General features: G+C 41.5%; 1 protein-coding gene and 1 pseudogene across 1 annotated transcript; both read right to left on the minus strand.

The window, feature by feature from the left end:
* LOC139373916 (zinc finger protein 79-like) overlaps nucleotides 1–17,596 on the minus strand; it is a 260,279-nt pseudogene that overhangs the window by 26,877 nt on the left and 215,806 nt on the right.
* Nucleotides 7,683–11,663, minus strand: LOC139372882 (zinc finger protein 436-like). The gene is made up of 2 exons (XM_071112739.1): nucleotides 11,430–11,663; nucleotides 7,683–9,466 (listed from the first exon to the last, which is right to left on the minus strand). The coding sequence occupies exons 1-2, from the start codon at nucleotides 11,632–11,634 to the stop codon at nucleotides 8,532–8,534; spliced, it is 1,140 nt and encodes a 379-aa protein (XP_070968840.1). The 5' UTR covers nucleotides 11,635–11,663; the 3' UTR covers nucleotides 7,683–8,531.

Below are 17,596 nucleotides of genomic sequence, written 5' to 3' on the forward strand. Positions count from 1 at the left end.
ATCCCCAAAGTCATGGTGTTTAATTTTTGTCCTGGTTTCATTGGTAAGATAATGCCCCTCTCCCTACAGGTGTGATTACTACCTCTGAGGGTTTAGAGCTTGAGGTAGTCACCTTATACAAGTACTTGGGAGTGTGGCTAGACGGTACATTGTCGTTCTCTCAGCACATATCAAAGCTGCAGGCTAAAGTTAAATCTAGACCTGGTTTCCTCTATTGTCATCGCTCCTCTTTCACCCCAGCTGCCAAACTAACCCTGATTCATATGACCATCCTGCCCATGCTAGATTATGAAGACGTACTTTATAGATTGGCCATCAGATTTGCCACCAATGTTCCTCATCCTCCACATACAACACCCGTTCTGCCAGTCACATTCTGTTAAAGGTCCCCAAAGCACACACATCCCTGAGTCGCTCCTCTTTTCAGTTCGCTGCAACAAGCGACTGGAACGAGCTGCAACAAACACTCAAACTGGACAGTTTTATCTCCATCTCTTCCTTCATAGACTCAATCATGGACACTCTTACTGACAGTTGTGGCTGCTTTGTGTGATGTATTGTTGTCTCTACCTTCTTGCCCTTTGTGCTGTTGTCTGTGTCCAACAATGTTTGTACCCTGTTTTGTGCTGCTACCATGCTGTGTTGCTACCATGTCATGCTGCTACCATGTTGTGTTGCTACCATGTTGTGTTGCTGCCATGCTGTGTTGTTGTCTCAGGTCTCTCTTTATATAGTGTTGTGTTGTCTCTCTTGTCGTGATGTGTGTTTTGTTCTATATTTTTATTAAATATATCTTTAATCACAGCCCCCGTTCCTGCAGGAGGCCTTTTAGCCTTTTGGTAGGCCGTCATTGTAAGTAAGAATGTGTTCTTAACTGACTTGCCTTGTTAAATAAAGGAACAAATGCATAAATAAATACAGGTGGAATCACTCCAACAGCATTATGAACTTTACTCTGGTTTAAGGTGGAATCACTCCAAGGCCATTATGAACTTTACCCTGGTTTCATGTGGAATCACTCCAAGGCCATTATGAACTTTAACCTGATTTAAGGTGGAATCACTCCAAGGCCATTATGAACTTTACCCTGGTTTCATGTGGAATCACTCCAAGGCATTATGAACTTTACCCTGGTTTCATGTGGAATCACTCCAAGGCATTATGAACTTTACCCTGGTTTCATGTGGAATCACTCCAAGGCATTATGAACTTTACCCTGGTTTCATGTGGAATCACTCCAAGGCATTATGAACTTTACCCTGGTTTCATGTGGAATCACTCCAAGGCCATTATGAACTTTAACCTGATTTAAGGTGGAATCACTCCAAGGCCATTATGAACTTTACCCTGGTTTCATGTGGAATCACTCCAAGGCATTATGAACTTTACCCTGGTTTCATGTGGAATCACTCCAAGGCATTATGAACTTTACCCTGGTTTCATGTGGAATCACTCCAAGGCATTATGAACTTTACCCTGGTTTCATGTGGAATCACTCCAAGGCATTATGAACTTTACCCTGGTTTCATGTGGAATCACTCCAAGGCATTATGAACTTTACCCTGGTTTCATGTGGAATCACTCCAAGGCATTAAAATCAAATCAAATGTTATTTGTCACATACACATGGTTAGCAGATGTTAATGCGAGTGTAGCGAAATGCTTGTGCTTCTAGTTCCGACTAATGCAGTAATCTAACCTAACAGTTTCACAACAACTACCTTATACACACAAGTGTAAAGGAATGAATAAGAATATGTACATAAAGATATATGAATGAGTGATGGTACAGAACGGCATAGGCTAGATGCAGTAGATGGTATTGAGTACAGTATATACATATGAGATGAGTAATGTAGGGTATGTAAACATATAAATGGCATTAGACCAGTATGAGCTTTACCCTGGTTTCATGTGGAATCACTCCAACAGCATTATGAACTTTACCCTGGTTTAAGGTGGAATCACTCCAACAGCATTATGAACTTTACTCTGGTTTAAGGTGGAATCACTCCAAGGCCATTATGAACTTTACCCTGGTTTAAGGTGGAATCACTCCAACAGCATTATGAACTTTACTCTGGTTTAAGGTGGAATCACTCCAAGGCCATTATGAACTTTACCCTGGTTTAAGGTGGAATCACTCCAAGGCCATTATGAACTTTACCCTGGTTTCATGTGGAATCACTCCAAGGCATTATGAACTTTACCCTGGTTTCATGTGGAATCACTCCAAGGCATTATGAACTTTACCCTGGTTTCATGTGGAATCACTCCAAGGCATTATGAGCTTTACCCTGGTTTCATGTGGAATCACTCCAAGGCATTATGAACTTTACCCTGGTTTCATGTGGAATCACTCCAAGGCATTGTGAACTTTACCCTGGTTTCATGTGGAATCACTCCAAGGCATTGTGAACTTTACCCTGGTTTCATGTGGAATCACTCCAAGGCCATTATGAACTTAAACCTGATTTAAGGTGGAATCACTCCAACAGCATTATGAACTTTACCCTGGTTTCATGTGGAATCACTCCAACTATACCACAATGCAGCATGTTTTAGTGAGACAGCCAATGCTAATTCTCTTGCTCGGAGTTCCAAATAGCTCCCTATTCCCTAAAGAATATATTTTGATTTAACACTTGTTTGGTTACTACATGATTTCATATGTGTTATTTCATAGTTTTGATGTCTTCATTATTATTCTACAATGTAGAAAATAGTACAAATAAAGAAAAACCCCTTGAATGAGTAGGTGTGTCCAAACTGTTGACTGGTACTGTTGATCTCTAACACAGGGGTCATGGAAAAGGTCTGTTGAAATGAATACTGTAGTGGTGTGAGAAAGGTAACACAAGCTTCCTCTCTGGTTCCATTCCCCCAATAGTAACTGGGTCATTATTGGATGGTGAATGTCATGCTGTCCCTGGACTGTAGCACCATATTAAAAACATGACAAATACATTTATTGAACTGTTATTTAATAAGAAACCTATGTAAATCCTTTATACTGATAAACATATATTTGTACGGATTGTAGACAATACTGGTGCCTAGATAAATGGGCCTCTTCCAATGGTGATGTGTAGAGATCTAGTGACCGGTTTTGACTAGATAAATAAACATTATTTTGAATGCCATGAATTAAAACAAAAACATTGTATTTTCTGTAAAGATAAATAGATAAACCCCCCACCAAAAAAAAGGTGCATTTTTTATTAGCAGATCAATTAAGTTCGTTGAAGTTATCCAAAAACATGAATCGTCAATGGCTAACATAATAAATCTAGTTTTAAAACACATGAAGTCGTTTCAGAGCCTGTGTTAGTAGTAAAACAAATTGTCCACCCAGGACCAAGTGTATAAAACCCTGATTGAGCAGACACTCCCATCGAGAGCTACCCACAGCTTGTGGATTCATCTTAAGATGGCCAGGCGAGACAACAACACATCAGTCGTATCCCAACCATGTTATACAATACAAAATACCATATATAGTGCACTAGTAAAGTATTCAGACTCCTTGACGTTTTCTACATTTTGTTACGTTTCCCCCCTCACCAATCTCCACACAATACCCCATAATGACATCACAATACCCCATAATGACATCACAATACCCCATAATGACATCACAATACCCCATAATGACAAGACAAAAACATCACATTTACATAAGTATTCAGACCCTTTACTCTGTACTTTTTTGGAGCACCTTTTGGCAGCGATTACAGCCTCGTGTCTTCTTGGGTTTGACGCTACAAGCTTGGCACATCTGTATTTGAGGAGTTTCTCCCATTCTTCTCTGCAGATGCGCTCAAGTTTTGTCAGGTTGGATGGGGAGCATCGCTGCAAAGCTTTTTTTTCAGGTCTCTCCAGAGATGCTCAATCGGGTCCGGGCTTTGGCTGGGCCACTCAAGGACATTCAGAGACTTGTCCCGAAGCCACTACTGCATTGTCTTGGCTGTGTGTTTAGGGTCGTTGTCATGTTGGAAGTTGAACCTTCGCCCCAGTCTGAGGTCCTGAGCGCTCTGGAGCAGGTTTTTATCAAGTATCTCAATGTTCTTTGCTACCCATTCATCTTTCCCTAGATCCTGAGATCCTGATTTCCCAGTCCCTGCCACTGAAAAACATCCCCACAGCATGCTGCTGCCACCACCATGCTTCACCGTAGGGATGATTCCAGGTTTGCTGCAGACGTGACACTTGGCATTCAGGCCAAAGAGCTCAATCTTGGTTTCATCAGACCAGATAATTGTGTTTCTAAATGGTCTGAGAGTCCTTCAGGTGCCTTTTGGCAAACTTCAAGCAGGCTGTTATGTGCCTTTTACTGAGGAGTGGATTCCTTCGGCCACTCTACCATAAAGGCCTGAATGGTGGAGTTCTGTAAATAACTCTGGAGAACTTATTTGTATTGCTTTTAATCTTTTTAATGAATTTATCTTAACACTTTGTTCTAGCTAGCTATTTGTGTAGGTAGCTATCAAGTCAACACAATTTAATAATAATAAATTGGAAAAATGTTGTTTTTGCTTTGTCATTATGGGGTATTGTGATGTCATTATGGGGTATTGTGTGTAGACTGATGAGTAAAAAAACAAACAATTGAATCCATTTTAGAACAAGTCTGTAATGTAACAGGAAGTGGAGGCAGGAAGGGGTCTGAATACTTCCCAATATGCACTTTGTTTATTTATCAACGTTCCTAATATGAAGTACATTGCTTGGCTTTACAACAGGAGTAGCCTACACGGCTGGCATGAAAATTAACTGCGGGAAAAACACGACATATCATTCAAACGTTATTTAGTATATGTAAAAGACAAGATTGACTTCAGAAAATGTCTATTGGTTTGACAATATTGTCACTTGTGAACAATGTGTTATCACTTGTGAATGGTGCCCAGAGTATACAGTCTAAAGCCAGAATCAGCACATGCTTTTTTTTCTCCAAATGATGGTCGCACGCATCATGTAGCATAGCTCATAGCCCTATATGTTTTAATAAGGTTTATATCACACGCATCATGTAGCATAGCTCATAGCCCTCCCTATATGTTTTAATAAGGTTTATATCACACGCATCATGTAGCATAACTCATAGCCCTCCCTATATGTTTTAATAAGGTTTATATCATAACTAAAAATGTCCTAATAACGCCAAACGTAGCCTATAGACTAGGACCCCTGGAACACGTTTAGAGAGCACAGAGCCTATAGACTAGGACCCCTGGAACACGGTTAGAGAGCACAGAGCCTAGTGAAAACGTGTTCTTATAAGCCCAGTCATTGAGCCTACAGAGCCTAGTGAAAACATGTTCTTATAAGCCCAGTCATTGAGCCTAGTGAAAACATGTTCTTATAAGCCAGTCATTGAGCCTACAAAGCCTAGTGAAAACATGTTCTTTAAAGCCAAGTCATTGAGCCTACAGAGCCTAGTGAAAACATGTTCTTATAAGCCCAGTCATTGAGCCTACAGAGCCTAGTGAAAACATGTTCTTATAAGCCCAGTCATTGAGCCTACAGAGCCTAGTGAAAACGTGTTCTTTAAAGCCAAGTCATTGAGCCTACAGAGCCTAGTGAAAACATGTTCTTATAAGCCCAGTCATTGAGCCTACAAAGCCTAGTGAAAACATGTTCTTTAAAGCCCAGTCATTGAGCCTAGTGAAAACATGTTCTTATAAGCCCAGTCATTGAGCCTACAGAGCCTAGTGAAAACGTGTTCTTATAAGCCCAGTCATTGAGCCTACAGAGCCTAGTGAAAACATGTTCTTTAAAGCCCAGTCATTGAGTTGACTGGCCACTATATTAAAGAGGATCCCAGCTGTCTCTAAGACATGAATCCTATTTCCTAACCGGTGTAGCCTATCAGACATACATAGGTGACTTCCAACTTTGAGGAAGCCGATTTTCACCATAAAAATGCACCTTCGTATTAAAGCATTCTATGCATTATTACGTTTGTAGACTTATGTAAAGGTACGGCCTGGGCTATAACAGGTACAGCGAAGTGGTAGGCCACACAAGCTCACAGAACAGGACCACCGAGTGCTGAAGCGTGCAACACTCACCGCCGACTTCCAAACTGTCTCTGGATGCAACTTCAACACAATAACTGTTTGTCGGGAGCTTCATGAAATGGCTTTCCATGACCGAGCAGCCGCACACAAGCCAAAGATCACCATGCGCAGTGCTAAGCGTGAGCTGGTGTGGTGTAAAGCTCGCCGCCATTGGACACCGTGTTCTCTGGAGTGATGAATCAGGCCTAACCATCTGGCAGTCCGACGGACAAATCAGGGTTTGGTAGATGCCAGGAGAACGCTACCTGCCGGAATGCATAGGGCCAACTGACAAGTGTGGTGGAGGAGGAATAATGTTCTGGGGCTGTTTTTCATGGTTTGGGCCCCTTAGTTCCAGTGAAGGGAAATCTTAATGCTGCAGCAGACAATGACATTCTAGACGATTCTGTGTTTCCAACTTTGGGGCCACAGTTTGGGGAGGCCCTTTCCTGTTTCAACATGACAATGTCCCCCGTGCACAAACGAGGTCCATACAGAAATGGTTTGTCGAGATCCGGTGTGGAAGAACTTGACTGATCGTCACAGAGCCCTGAACTCAACCCCATCGAACACCGTTGGGATGAATTGGAACGCAGACTGCGAACCAGGCTTAACCACCTAACATCAATGCCTGACCTCCCTAATGCTCTTGTGGCTGAATGGAAGCAAGTCCCCCCACAGCAATGTTCCAACATCTAGTGGAAAGACTTCCCAGAAGAGTGGAGGCTGTTATAGCAGCAATGTCCCCACATCTAGTGGAAAGCCTTCCCAGAAGAGTGGAGGCTGTTATAGCAGCAATGTCCCCACATCTAGTGGAAAGCCTTCCCAGAAGAGGTGGAGGCTGTTATAACAGCAATGTCCCAACATCTAGTGGAAAGCCTTCCCAGAAGAGTGGAGGCTGTTATAGCAGCAATGTTCCAACATCTAGTGGAAAGCCTTCCCAGAAGAGTGGAGGCTGTTATAGCAGCAAAGGGGCGACCAACTCCATATTAATGTCCATGATTTTGGAATGAGATGCTCAATGAGCACATGTCCACATACTTTTGATCATGTAGTGTACATTTTCCCCGCGATTGTCTTTTGAAAATATTGTGAAATGTCTGGCTTGGCCTCTCTACTTACCAGACAGTCTCAACTCATCGATAATCTGCCCAAATTGAGCACTTTCCTGCCTTTCCTTCCGACTGTAGACAATGCAATTTAAATACAATGCAATTTATATACAATGTCTTTATATTTTAAAGAAGGTTAATGATCCTCTGAGGACAAATCATACTTCAGTAGCCTATTTGGAAGGATTGTCTTTCTTTCTGCATAGACAGGAGTAAGCTAATTAGGCTGTACAATTTTGTCAATTTATTTCAATTCACTTTTAGCTTCCTCTAACCTTATGGACGCGTCGTAACCTTCATTCGCTAATCGACTGGATGCTACGGATGACGGTTTAATTGAAAAATAATTCTACACGTTATATATTAATAGGCTGTATGTAAAGACGAGATGAAATGATGAACAGTCTTGACGGTTGAGAACGTGATCAAGTGCTTGTCAGATTGTGAATGAGAGACTGATGAAGTGTGTGCAGCCTGCCTAAAGAAACAGAGCAGCCTTTTCATCATCATTATAGAGTTGCACCATGCAGCCTTAGAATGTATTCAACATCTAAAACATACGTTCAGATCCCAACTAAAGGTGCAAAAAATAAATCTAAAGTAAGCATATGGGAGGACCTGTTAACACAGAATAGTGCACACTTCCTCTGAAATTCTTTGGGGAATATTTTTTTTAAAATTTCAGCTATGCTCAATTGTGTGCTAAATGAACTAGTGTTGCCCACAGCCATATGGCCAAGCCAGATCAGGACCTAACATACTGTAAGGACAACTCACAGTATGCTATTCTGTTCTTCTGAAATAGACTACATTTTCTTCATATCATGTCTCTTTTAGACCTGTATGAAATAAATAATGGATTTATTGTGAAGGTGTAGGCTATATTACATGGATTTATTGTGAAGGTGTAGGCTATATTACATGGATTTATTGTGAAGGTGTAGGCTATATTACATGGATTTATTGTGAAGGTGTAGGCTATATTACATGGATTTATTGTGAAGGTGTAGGCTATATTACATGGATTTATTAGACTTTTTACAATGTAGATGTTTCAAAAGGTCCACATCAGTGGCTTGTAGGCTATGCATGGAAACCAAGACATGCTAAACATGTTTAGGTTAATTACCGGTCAATTACCATGAGACCGGTAATTATTTATATGACAATCACCGGCTGACACAACGTCATGGCCGCCACAGCTCTAGTAATAAGGCTTCTCTCCTGTGTGTATACTTTTATGGGGTTTTAAGTTGCCCAGTCGAGAGAAACTCGCCCCACAGTCAAGAGCATGTTTAAGGCTTCTCTCTTGTATGTATACGTTCATGTGTTTTTAAGTGTCCCAATCGAGAGAAACTCACACCACAGTGAGAGCAGGTGTAAGGCTTCTCTCCTGTGTGTGTGTTCTCTGATGAACTTTTAGCCCAGTTGATGTTTTAAAACATTTTCTACAGTCAGAGCAGTAATAAGGCTTCTCTCCTGTATGTATTCGTTCATGTGTTTTTAAGTTGCCCAGTTGCGAGAAACTCGCCCCGCAGTCAGAGCAGGAGTAGGGCTTCTCTCCTGTGTGTGTTCTCTGATGAACTTTTAGCTCAGTTGATGTTGTGAAGAATTTCACACAGTCAGAGCAGTAGTAAGGCTTCTCTCCTGTATGTATACTTTCATGAGTTTTTAAGTGGCCCAGTCGAGAGAAACTCACCCCACAGTCAGAGCAGGAGTAAGGCTTCTCTCCTGTGTGTGTTCTCTGATGAACTTTTAGCTCAGTTGATGTTGTGAAGCATTTGCCACAATGAGAGCAGGAGTAAAGCTTCTCTCCTGTATGTATACGTTCATGTGTTTTTAAGGTATCCAATCGGGAGAAATTCTTCCCACAGTCAGAGCAGAAGTAAGGCTTCTCGCCTGTGTGAATACGTTGGTGTTTTTTTAAAGTCCCCAGTTGAGCGAAACTCTCCCCACAGTCAGAGCAGGAGTAAGGCTTCTCTCCTTTATGTATACTTTGGTGTCTTTTTAAATGGCTCAGTCGAGAGAAACTCTTCCCACAGTCAGAGCAGGAGAAAGGCTTCTCTCCAGAGTGCACACTCTGGTGAACTGTCAGAGAATGTGATGTTGTGAATCTCTTCCCATAGTCAGAGGGGGAATACGGATTCTCTCCTGTGTGTATTTGTAGGTGTATTTTTAGTCCTGATAGATATGGGAAAACCTCCTCACAATGTGGGCAGTGGTGAGACCTCTTAGGTCTGTGATCTTCCTGCTGTTGCTCTCTGGATGTGGAGAATGTCTCAACATGGTCCCCTGTGTGAACAACAACAGAAGAACCAGTCAGTTGGTGTGATAAACACATGACATCATATCCTCTTCTGCCTGTACCGGGCGACTACCAGTCAAAAGCTTTACAACACAGGGGCCTCTTTATCATGAGGCAGAAAGAGAGAGAGAGAGAGAGAGAACTAAAATATAACTGTAGAACAATACTAAACCTCTACAATGAATATATATTGTTAATCCGTAGTATAAAACCTTATAAATGTAAGGAGGGAGGGGCCTTTTAACCCCTCCCCTTCTATTAATAATAATTTTGCACGCCCAATCTTTCAGTTTTTGATTTGTTAAAAAAGTTTGAAATATCCAATAAATGTCGTTCCACTTCATGATTGTGTCCCACTTGTTGTTGATTCTTCACAAAAAAATACAGTTTTATATCTTTATGTTTGAAGCCTGAAATGTGGCAAAAGGTCGCAAAGTTCAAGGGGGCCGAATACTTTCGCAAGGCACTGTGTCATCATCCACTCACTATCACAAGGGTTAGTAACTACACAGACTCATTTCCCATCATCCTCCACTCACTATCACAAGGGTTAGTAACTACACAGACTCATATCATATCATCCACGCACTATCACAAGGGTTAGTAACTACACAGACTCATTTCATATCATCCTCCACTCACTATCACAAGGGTTAGTAACTACACAGACTCATATCATATCATCCACTCACTATCACAAGGGTTAGTAACTACACAGACTCATTTCATATCATCCTCCACTCACTATCACAAGGGTTAGTAACTACACAGACTCATTTCATAGAACCTTAAAACACTGGCAGTTTGTCTACTTCACTTCTTCAGTCTAATCTCTGAACACTCCAGACAGCCCAGTGAATAAAACAAATGCTGGCAATACTGGTGTCAAACCATGCAAGTGTCAGTAGCATGAAATAACATCTACCTTCTCATTGAAACAGTTCATCATGAAACAGTTCTACTGCAACTTTTCATACACAGTGGGAAGTTGGAACGATCAACACAAACTTAGATAAAAACCTGCTCTTATAGCAGGGGTCACGTTAACGCAGAATTCTGCAATTGTCACACAGGAAAAAATAAATAAAAACACTGAACAAATGTATTTTCTGTGTTTTGTAAAGGCAGATCTAAAGATGCGTATTGTAATTTCTGCTCAGCATCAGATATGACATCATGTTCTACAGTTACACCATTCTGACTGATGGGGAGCTGCTGTTCTCCATCATTCTATCAGCAGGCAGCACTCTGACTGATGTGGAGCTACTGTTCTCCATCATTCTATCAGCAGACAGCGCTCTGACTGATGTGGAGCTACTGTTCTCCATCATTCTATCAGCAGGCAGCACTCTGACTGATGGGGAGCTACTGTTCTCCATCATTCTATCAGCAGACAGCACTCTGACTGATGGGGAGCTACTGTTCTCCATCATTCTATCAGCAGACAGCACTCTGACTGATGTGGAGCTACTGTTCTCCATCATTCTATCAGCAGACAGCACTCTGACTGATGGGGAGCTACTGTTCTCCATCATTCTATCAGCAGACAGCACTCTGACTGATGGGGAGCTACTCTGGTACTTTTCTTGGTGTAGCCAGACTACTTTTCTCCAGTAAAATGCCAGATTCACTTCAAGCAACACATTAGATCAGGAAATGTAGCTGGCTACATTCTTTCTATGATAAACATTAGAAATATGATGACCATGCATCGTTTTAGCAACAACAAAATATACCTTGCTTTTTCATTGTAAGCTCATTTACTTGTGTGGCTGCTAGCCAATGAGTGTTGCAGTTCTGTTGTCATCGGATGAAAATGAAGCTATTTTCTGCCTAATGTGTTTTCTGTTGAAGGAAATCAAACTATAGTTGCACACCCCTGATCGTTCTATTGAAGCAAGAAACACTTTACTTTCAATATAAAATGCTGTAGATAGAACCTGCTCTTACCATGACTAACAGATCTACCAATCTCCTCTTCCTCTTCTTCATCTTTAATGTTGACATTCAGTTCCAGTGTTTGACTGCAGTCTTCCAGCTTCACTGATGCCATCTCTGGATCCTGCAGAGCAAACTGGGCTCCACTGTCACAATCAGGACCCAGTGACTGTAGGTTTGGACTCAGTGTGGAAGGAGAGAGGCAGGTTGGGTTCATCCTTACTGTTGATGTTACTGGCCTCAGATTAAGGTCTGTAGTAATAAAGACAAACGGACACAAAAGTTATTTTCTTGACAGTTCTGGCACTTTCCTTTATTCTCTAAAAATATATTTGTTCTCGTTCAAATCATCTCATTTCAATAGATCAGGTAGCTAAGCTTCGACAACAAAACATTCACTGATTCACATTAGACAACTGCACACTAGCTGCACATAACCTATTTAACCTAACCCACATAACCTATTTAACCTAACCCACATAACCTATTTAACCTAACCCACATAACCTATTTAACCTAACCCACATAACCTATTTAACCTAACCCACATAACCTATTTAACCTAACCCACATAACCTATTTAACCTAACCCACATAACCTATTTAACCTAACCCACATAACCTATTTAACCTAACCCACATAACCTATTTAACCTAACCCACATAACCTATTTAACCTAACCCACATAACCTATTTAACCTAACCCACATAACCTATAATACATTTCTGAAATTTAATTAAATGCATAAAATGACAACAAACAAAAAAACATTTAGTACAAGTTTGCAGTATGTTTTAGGCAGCACTATGATTGATATTCAGGAAAATAGTACAATCAAATGTATTTATAAGGCCCTTCTTACATCAGCCGATGTCACAAAGTGCTGTACAGAAACCCAGCCTAAAACCCCACAAACAGCAAGCAATGCAGCTGAAGAAGCACAGTGCCTTGGAAAAACTACCTAGAAAGGCCAAAACCTAGGAAGAAACCTAGAGAGGAACCAGGCAATGCAGACGTAGAAGAGCCATAGTCTGTTTTCTACGCCAGAAGTTAATGGTTTTCTGTAGGAGGAATGTATGTGGTGGAGGCAATTAAGTTTGGAATGTACTGAGTGAAGGAAAGGCCATCACATGGTTGCAGTCACTGATAAGGGTGGACAGAGGTGGTTTAGTGAGGAAAGGAGGTAAGGACAGGTCCCATTAAGAGAGAAGGAACAGTTTATTACCCACATCACTTCCTGCCTAAATAGGGATGTCATGTTTAGAGAGGAGGAGGAGACTCCACCCAAATTGAGCTATGTATTAGAGGGTGACCGATTAATCGGAATGGCCGATTCATTAGGGCTGATTTCAAGTTTTCATATCAATCGGTAATCGGCATTTTTTTTGACACCGATCGTGGCCGATTACATTGCACTCCACGAGGAGACTGCGTGGCAGGCTGACCAGTTGTTATGCGAGTGCAGCAAGGAGTCAAGGTAAGGTGCTAGCTAGCATTAAACGTATCTTATAACAAAAACAATCAAATCTTCACATAATCACCAGTTAACTACACATGGTTGATGATATTACTAGTTTATCTAGCTTGTCCTGCGTTGCATATAATCGATACGGTGCCTGTTAATTTATCATTGAATCACAGCCTACTTCGCCAAATGGGTGATTTAACAAGCGCAGTCGCGAAAAAAAGCACTGTCATTTCACCCATGTGTACCTAACCATAAACATCAACTCCTTGAAATCAATACACAATTATATATTTTTTAACCTGCGTATTTAGTTAATATTGCCTGCTAACATGAATTTCTTTTAACTATGAAAATTGTCACTTCTCTTGCGTTCCGTGCAACAGAGTCAGGGTATATGCAACGAGCCTGGCTCGTTGCGAACTGTGTGAAGACTATTTGTTCCTAACAAAGACAGCCGACTTCGCCAAACGGGGGATGATTTAACAAAAACACATTTGCGGAAAAAAAAGCACAATCGTTGGACGACTACCTAACCATAAACATCAATGCCTTTCTTAAAATCAATACACAGAAGTATATATTTTTAAACCTGCATATTTAGCTAAAAGAAATCCAGGTTAGCAGGCAATATTAACCAGGTGAAATTGTGTAATTTCTCTTGCATTCATTGCACGCAGAGTCAGGGTATATGCAACAGTTGGGGCCGCCTGGCTCATTGCAAACTTATTTGCCAGAATTTTAGGTAATTATGACATAACATTGAAGGTTGTGCAATGTAACAGCAATATTTAGACTTACGGATGCCACCCGTTAGATAAAATACGGAACGGTTCCGTATTTCACTGAAAGATTAAACGTTTTGTTTTCGGGAATGATAAGTTTCCAGATTTTACCATATTAATGAGCTAAGGCTCATATTTCTGTGTGTTATTATGTTATAATGAAGTCTACGATTTGATAGAGCAGTCTGACTGAGTGGTGGTAGGCAGCAGCAGGCTCGTAAGCATTCATTCAAACAGCACTTTACTGCGTTTGCCAGCAGCTCTTCGTAATGCTTCAAGTAATTGTGCTGTTTATGACATCAAACCTATCAACTCCCGAGATTAGGCTGGCAATACTAAACTACCTATTAGAACATCCAATAGTCAAAGGTATATGAAATACAAATGGTATAGAGAGAAATAGTCCTATAATTCCTATAGTAACTACAACCTAAAACATCTTATCTGGGAATATTGAAGACTCATGTTAAAAGGAACCAGCTTTCATATGTTCTCATGTTCTGAGCAAGGAACTTAAACGTTAGCTTTCTTACATGGCACATATTGCACTTTTACTTTCTTCTCCAACACTTTGTTTTTGCATTATTTCAACCAAATTGAACATGTTTCATTATTTATTTGAGACTAAATTGATTTTATTGATGTATTATATTAAGTTAAAATAAAAGTGTTCATTGTTCATTCAGTATTGTTGCAATTGTCATTATTACAAATAAATAAATAAATAAATAAATATATATATATATATATATATATATATATATACATACATACATACATACATACACACACACATTTATTTATTTATATATATATATATATATATTTTTTTTTAAACAGCAGATTAATCGGTATCTGCTTTTTTGGTCCTCCAATAACCAGTATCGGCATTGAAAAATCATAATCGGTCGACCTCTAGTGTGTGTGTATATATATATACACATGTAACAGATGTGAAACGGCTAGCTTAGTTAGCGTGGGCGCTAAATAGCGTTTCAATCAGTGACGTCACTTGCTCTGAGACCTTGAAGTAGTAGTTCCCCTTGCTCTGCAAGGGCCGCGGCTTTTGTGGAGCGATGGGTAACGATGCTTCGAGAGGGTGACTGTTGATGTGTGCAGAAGGTCCCTGGTTCGCGCCCGGGTATGGGCGAGGGGACGGTTTAAAATTTATACTGTTACACACACATACATACATACACACAACCACTGGTGGAACAATGTCTGTCTGTTCAGCTGTTCGATCCTTTGGGTGAATTCACTTAGTTTGAACTTTACTAATCGTCCGTGAGTTGTACTCGGTTCATGTTAGAACCTAACACCTGTCACACAACACATTGATCTCCCGTCACTGAAGGAGACATCCCGTACCTAGATTAAATATATTTACCAGCCCTCTGGTTGACCTATTTCCCAGAAACCTTTTTCCAACAGCGAAGGCAAGTCTGCTCCCGGCCCGCCACAGCAGTCGCTAGCGCGCGATGGGACAAGGACATCCCTGCTGGTCAAACCCTCCCCTAAACCGGATGACGCTGGGAAAATTGTGCGCCTCCCCACGAGTCTCCCGGTTGCGGCCGGCTGCGACTGAGCCTGGACTCAAACCCAGAGTCTCTAGTGGCACAACTAGCACTGCCTTAGACCACTGCACCACTCAGGAGGCCCTAAGAGTCTCAGTCTTAAATCGCCTGTAGGTTTTTTGCTCCAACCCTGTTCCTGGAGAGCTACCCTCCTGTAGGTTTTCACTCCAACCCTGTTCCTGGAGAGCTACCCTCCTGTAGGTTTTCACTCCAACCCTGTTCCTGGAGAGCTACCCTCCTGTTGGTTTTCACTCCAACCCTGCTCCTGGAGAGCTACCCTCCTGTAGGTTTTTGTTTTCGCTACAGGACAGTAGCCTTGCAGGAACAGGGTTGGAGACAAAAACCTACAGGACAGTAGCCTTGCAGGAACAGGGTTGGAGTTAAAACCTACAGGACAGTAGCCTTGCAGGAACAGGGTTGGAGTTAAAACCTACAGGACAGTAGCCTTGCAGGAACAGGGTTGGAGTTAAAACCTACAGGACAGTAGCCTTGCAGGAACAGGGTTGGAGTTAAAACCTACAGGACAGTAGCCTTGCAGGAACAGGGTTGGAGTTAAAACCTACAGGACAGTAGCCTTGCAGGAACAGGGTTGGAGTTAAAACCTACAGGACAGTAGCCTTGCAGGAACAGGGTTGGAGTTAAAACCTACAGGACAGTAGCCTTGCAGGAACAGGGTTGGAGAACCCACATTCTCACGTCAAGTTCAGTTTTTCTAAGTGCCAACATTTGAGTGAAAACTGGCTCACGCGTGTTTAGTGGTATATTTTGTATGTATGCAGTTTATCAACGAGGCCCCGGGACTTCGGGGTCATGGCTAGAAGGGATCCAGCTTTTGTCAAATTACAGTCAAAAGGTTGATTTTCTTTGCATTTTCGATAACCCTAACATTTTAGCTAACCCAAACCGAATTATCCTAACCTGCTATGTTAATTATCCTAAACTGCTACTAAAAGTCAAATATGAAGTGAATTTGACAAAAGCTGGATCCCTTCTAGACATCACATTACCGTCTCCCAGAGCGAAGAGGCTTCGGCACTGCCTGCACTTTAGTCTGTTGACCGAGTATGCGACGCCATTTTACCAGCTTGTGAACATTTTACAGAAAACCAATAACGTATAAAAACTAACTCACAAATCTAAAATGAATTGAATCTTTATGAAAATTACATTGTCGAACTGTATATTAATTCAATCAAACCCAAAGTCTAACGTTAGATGTGTTTTTAGCACGTTTTTCACGCATTCGGCTTGACACAAAAATAACACGTCATAACACCTTGACAGGTTTGTTACCTAACATATTATGACACGTTCTTTCGATATTATAAAGTGTAAACGTGCTATTACATACCTGTAGTAATGCATTTGAAACGGACACAAAGGTGGGCATATTGACAGCACAACAGTGAGTCGTCGTTCTTCTTCTTCTTCTTCTTCAGTGGGGTTTAACGGCGGTTGGCATACAATATGTTGCAATACCACCCCCAACTGGACTAGCGTATAAATCCATTATACTTTGTGATGCAAAACGGGACAATGGGAAAGGGGAAAAACACCTTCCAACTAACCGTACACTTATTAAAAACCCACTACTGTGACCCTATCTACTCCTACATCATACTACTGTGACCCTATCTACTCCTGCTCCATGCTACAGTGACCCTATCTACTCCTGCATCATACTACTGTCACCCTATCTACTCCTGCTCCATGCTACTGTGACCCTATCTACTCCTGCATCATACTACTGTCACCCTATCTACTCCTGCTCCATGCTACTGTGACCCTATCTACTCCTGCTCCATGCTACTGTGACCCTATCTACTCCTGCATCATACTACTGTGACCCTATCTACTCCTGCTCCATGCTACTGTGACCCTATCTACTCCTGCTCCATGCTACAGTGACCCTATCTACTCCTAGATCATACTATTGTGACCCTATCTACTCCTGCTCCATGCTACTGTGACCCTATCTACTCCTACATCATACTACTGTGACCCTATCTACTCCTGCTCCATGCTACTGTGACCCTATCTACTCCTGTATCATACTACTGTGACCCTATCTACTCCTGCTCCATGCTACTGTGACCCTATCTACTCCTGCTCCATGCTACAGTGACCCTATCTACTCCAAGATCATACTACTGTGACCCTATCTACTCCTGCTCCATGCTACTGTGACCCTATCTACTCCTGCATCATACTACTGTGACCCTATCTACTCCTGCTCCATGCTACTGTGACCCTATCTACTCCATACTACTGTGACCCTATCTACTCCTGCTCCATGCTACTGTGACCCTATCTACTCCTGCTCCATGCTACTGTGACCCTATCTACTCCTGCA

The sequence above is a fragment of the Oncorhynchus clarkii genome, chromosome 18 (genome assembly GCF_045791955.1).
Source record: "Oncorhynchus clarkii lewisi isolate Uvic-CL-2024 chromosome 18, UVic_Ocla_1.0, whole genome shotgun sequence".
In the NCBI taxonomy this organism is placed as follows: Eukaryota; Metazoa; Chordata; class Actinopteri; order Salmoniformes; family Salmonidae; genus Oncorhynchus; species Oncorhynchus clarkii.

Excerpts from the sequence above, each read along its gene's own strand:
- LOC139372882 (XM_071112739.1), bottom strand. The coding sequence starts at position 11,634 with ATGAACCCAACCTGCCTCTCTCCTTCCACACTGAGTCCAAACCTACAG. Across the intron at positions 9,467-11,429 it reads TGGTAGATCTGTTAGTCATG|GGGACCATGTTGAGACATTC; the intron begins GTAAGAGCAGGT and ends TTGTTCACACAG.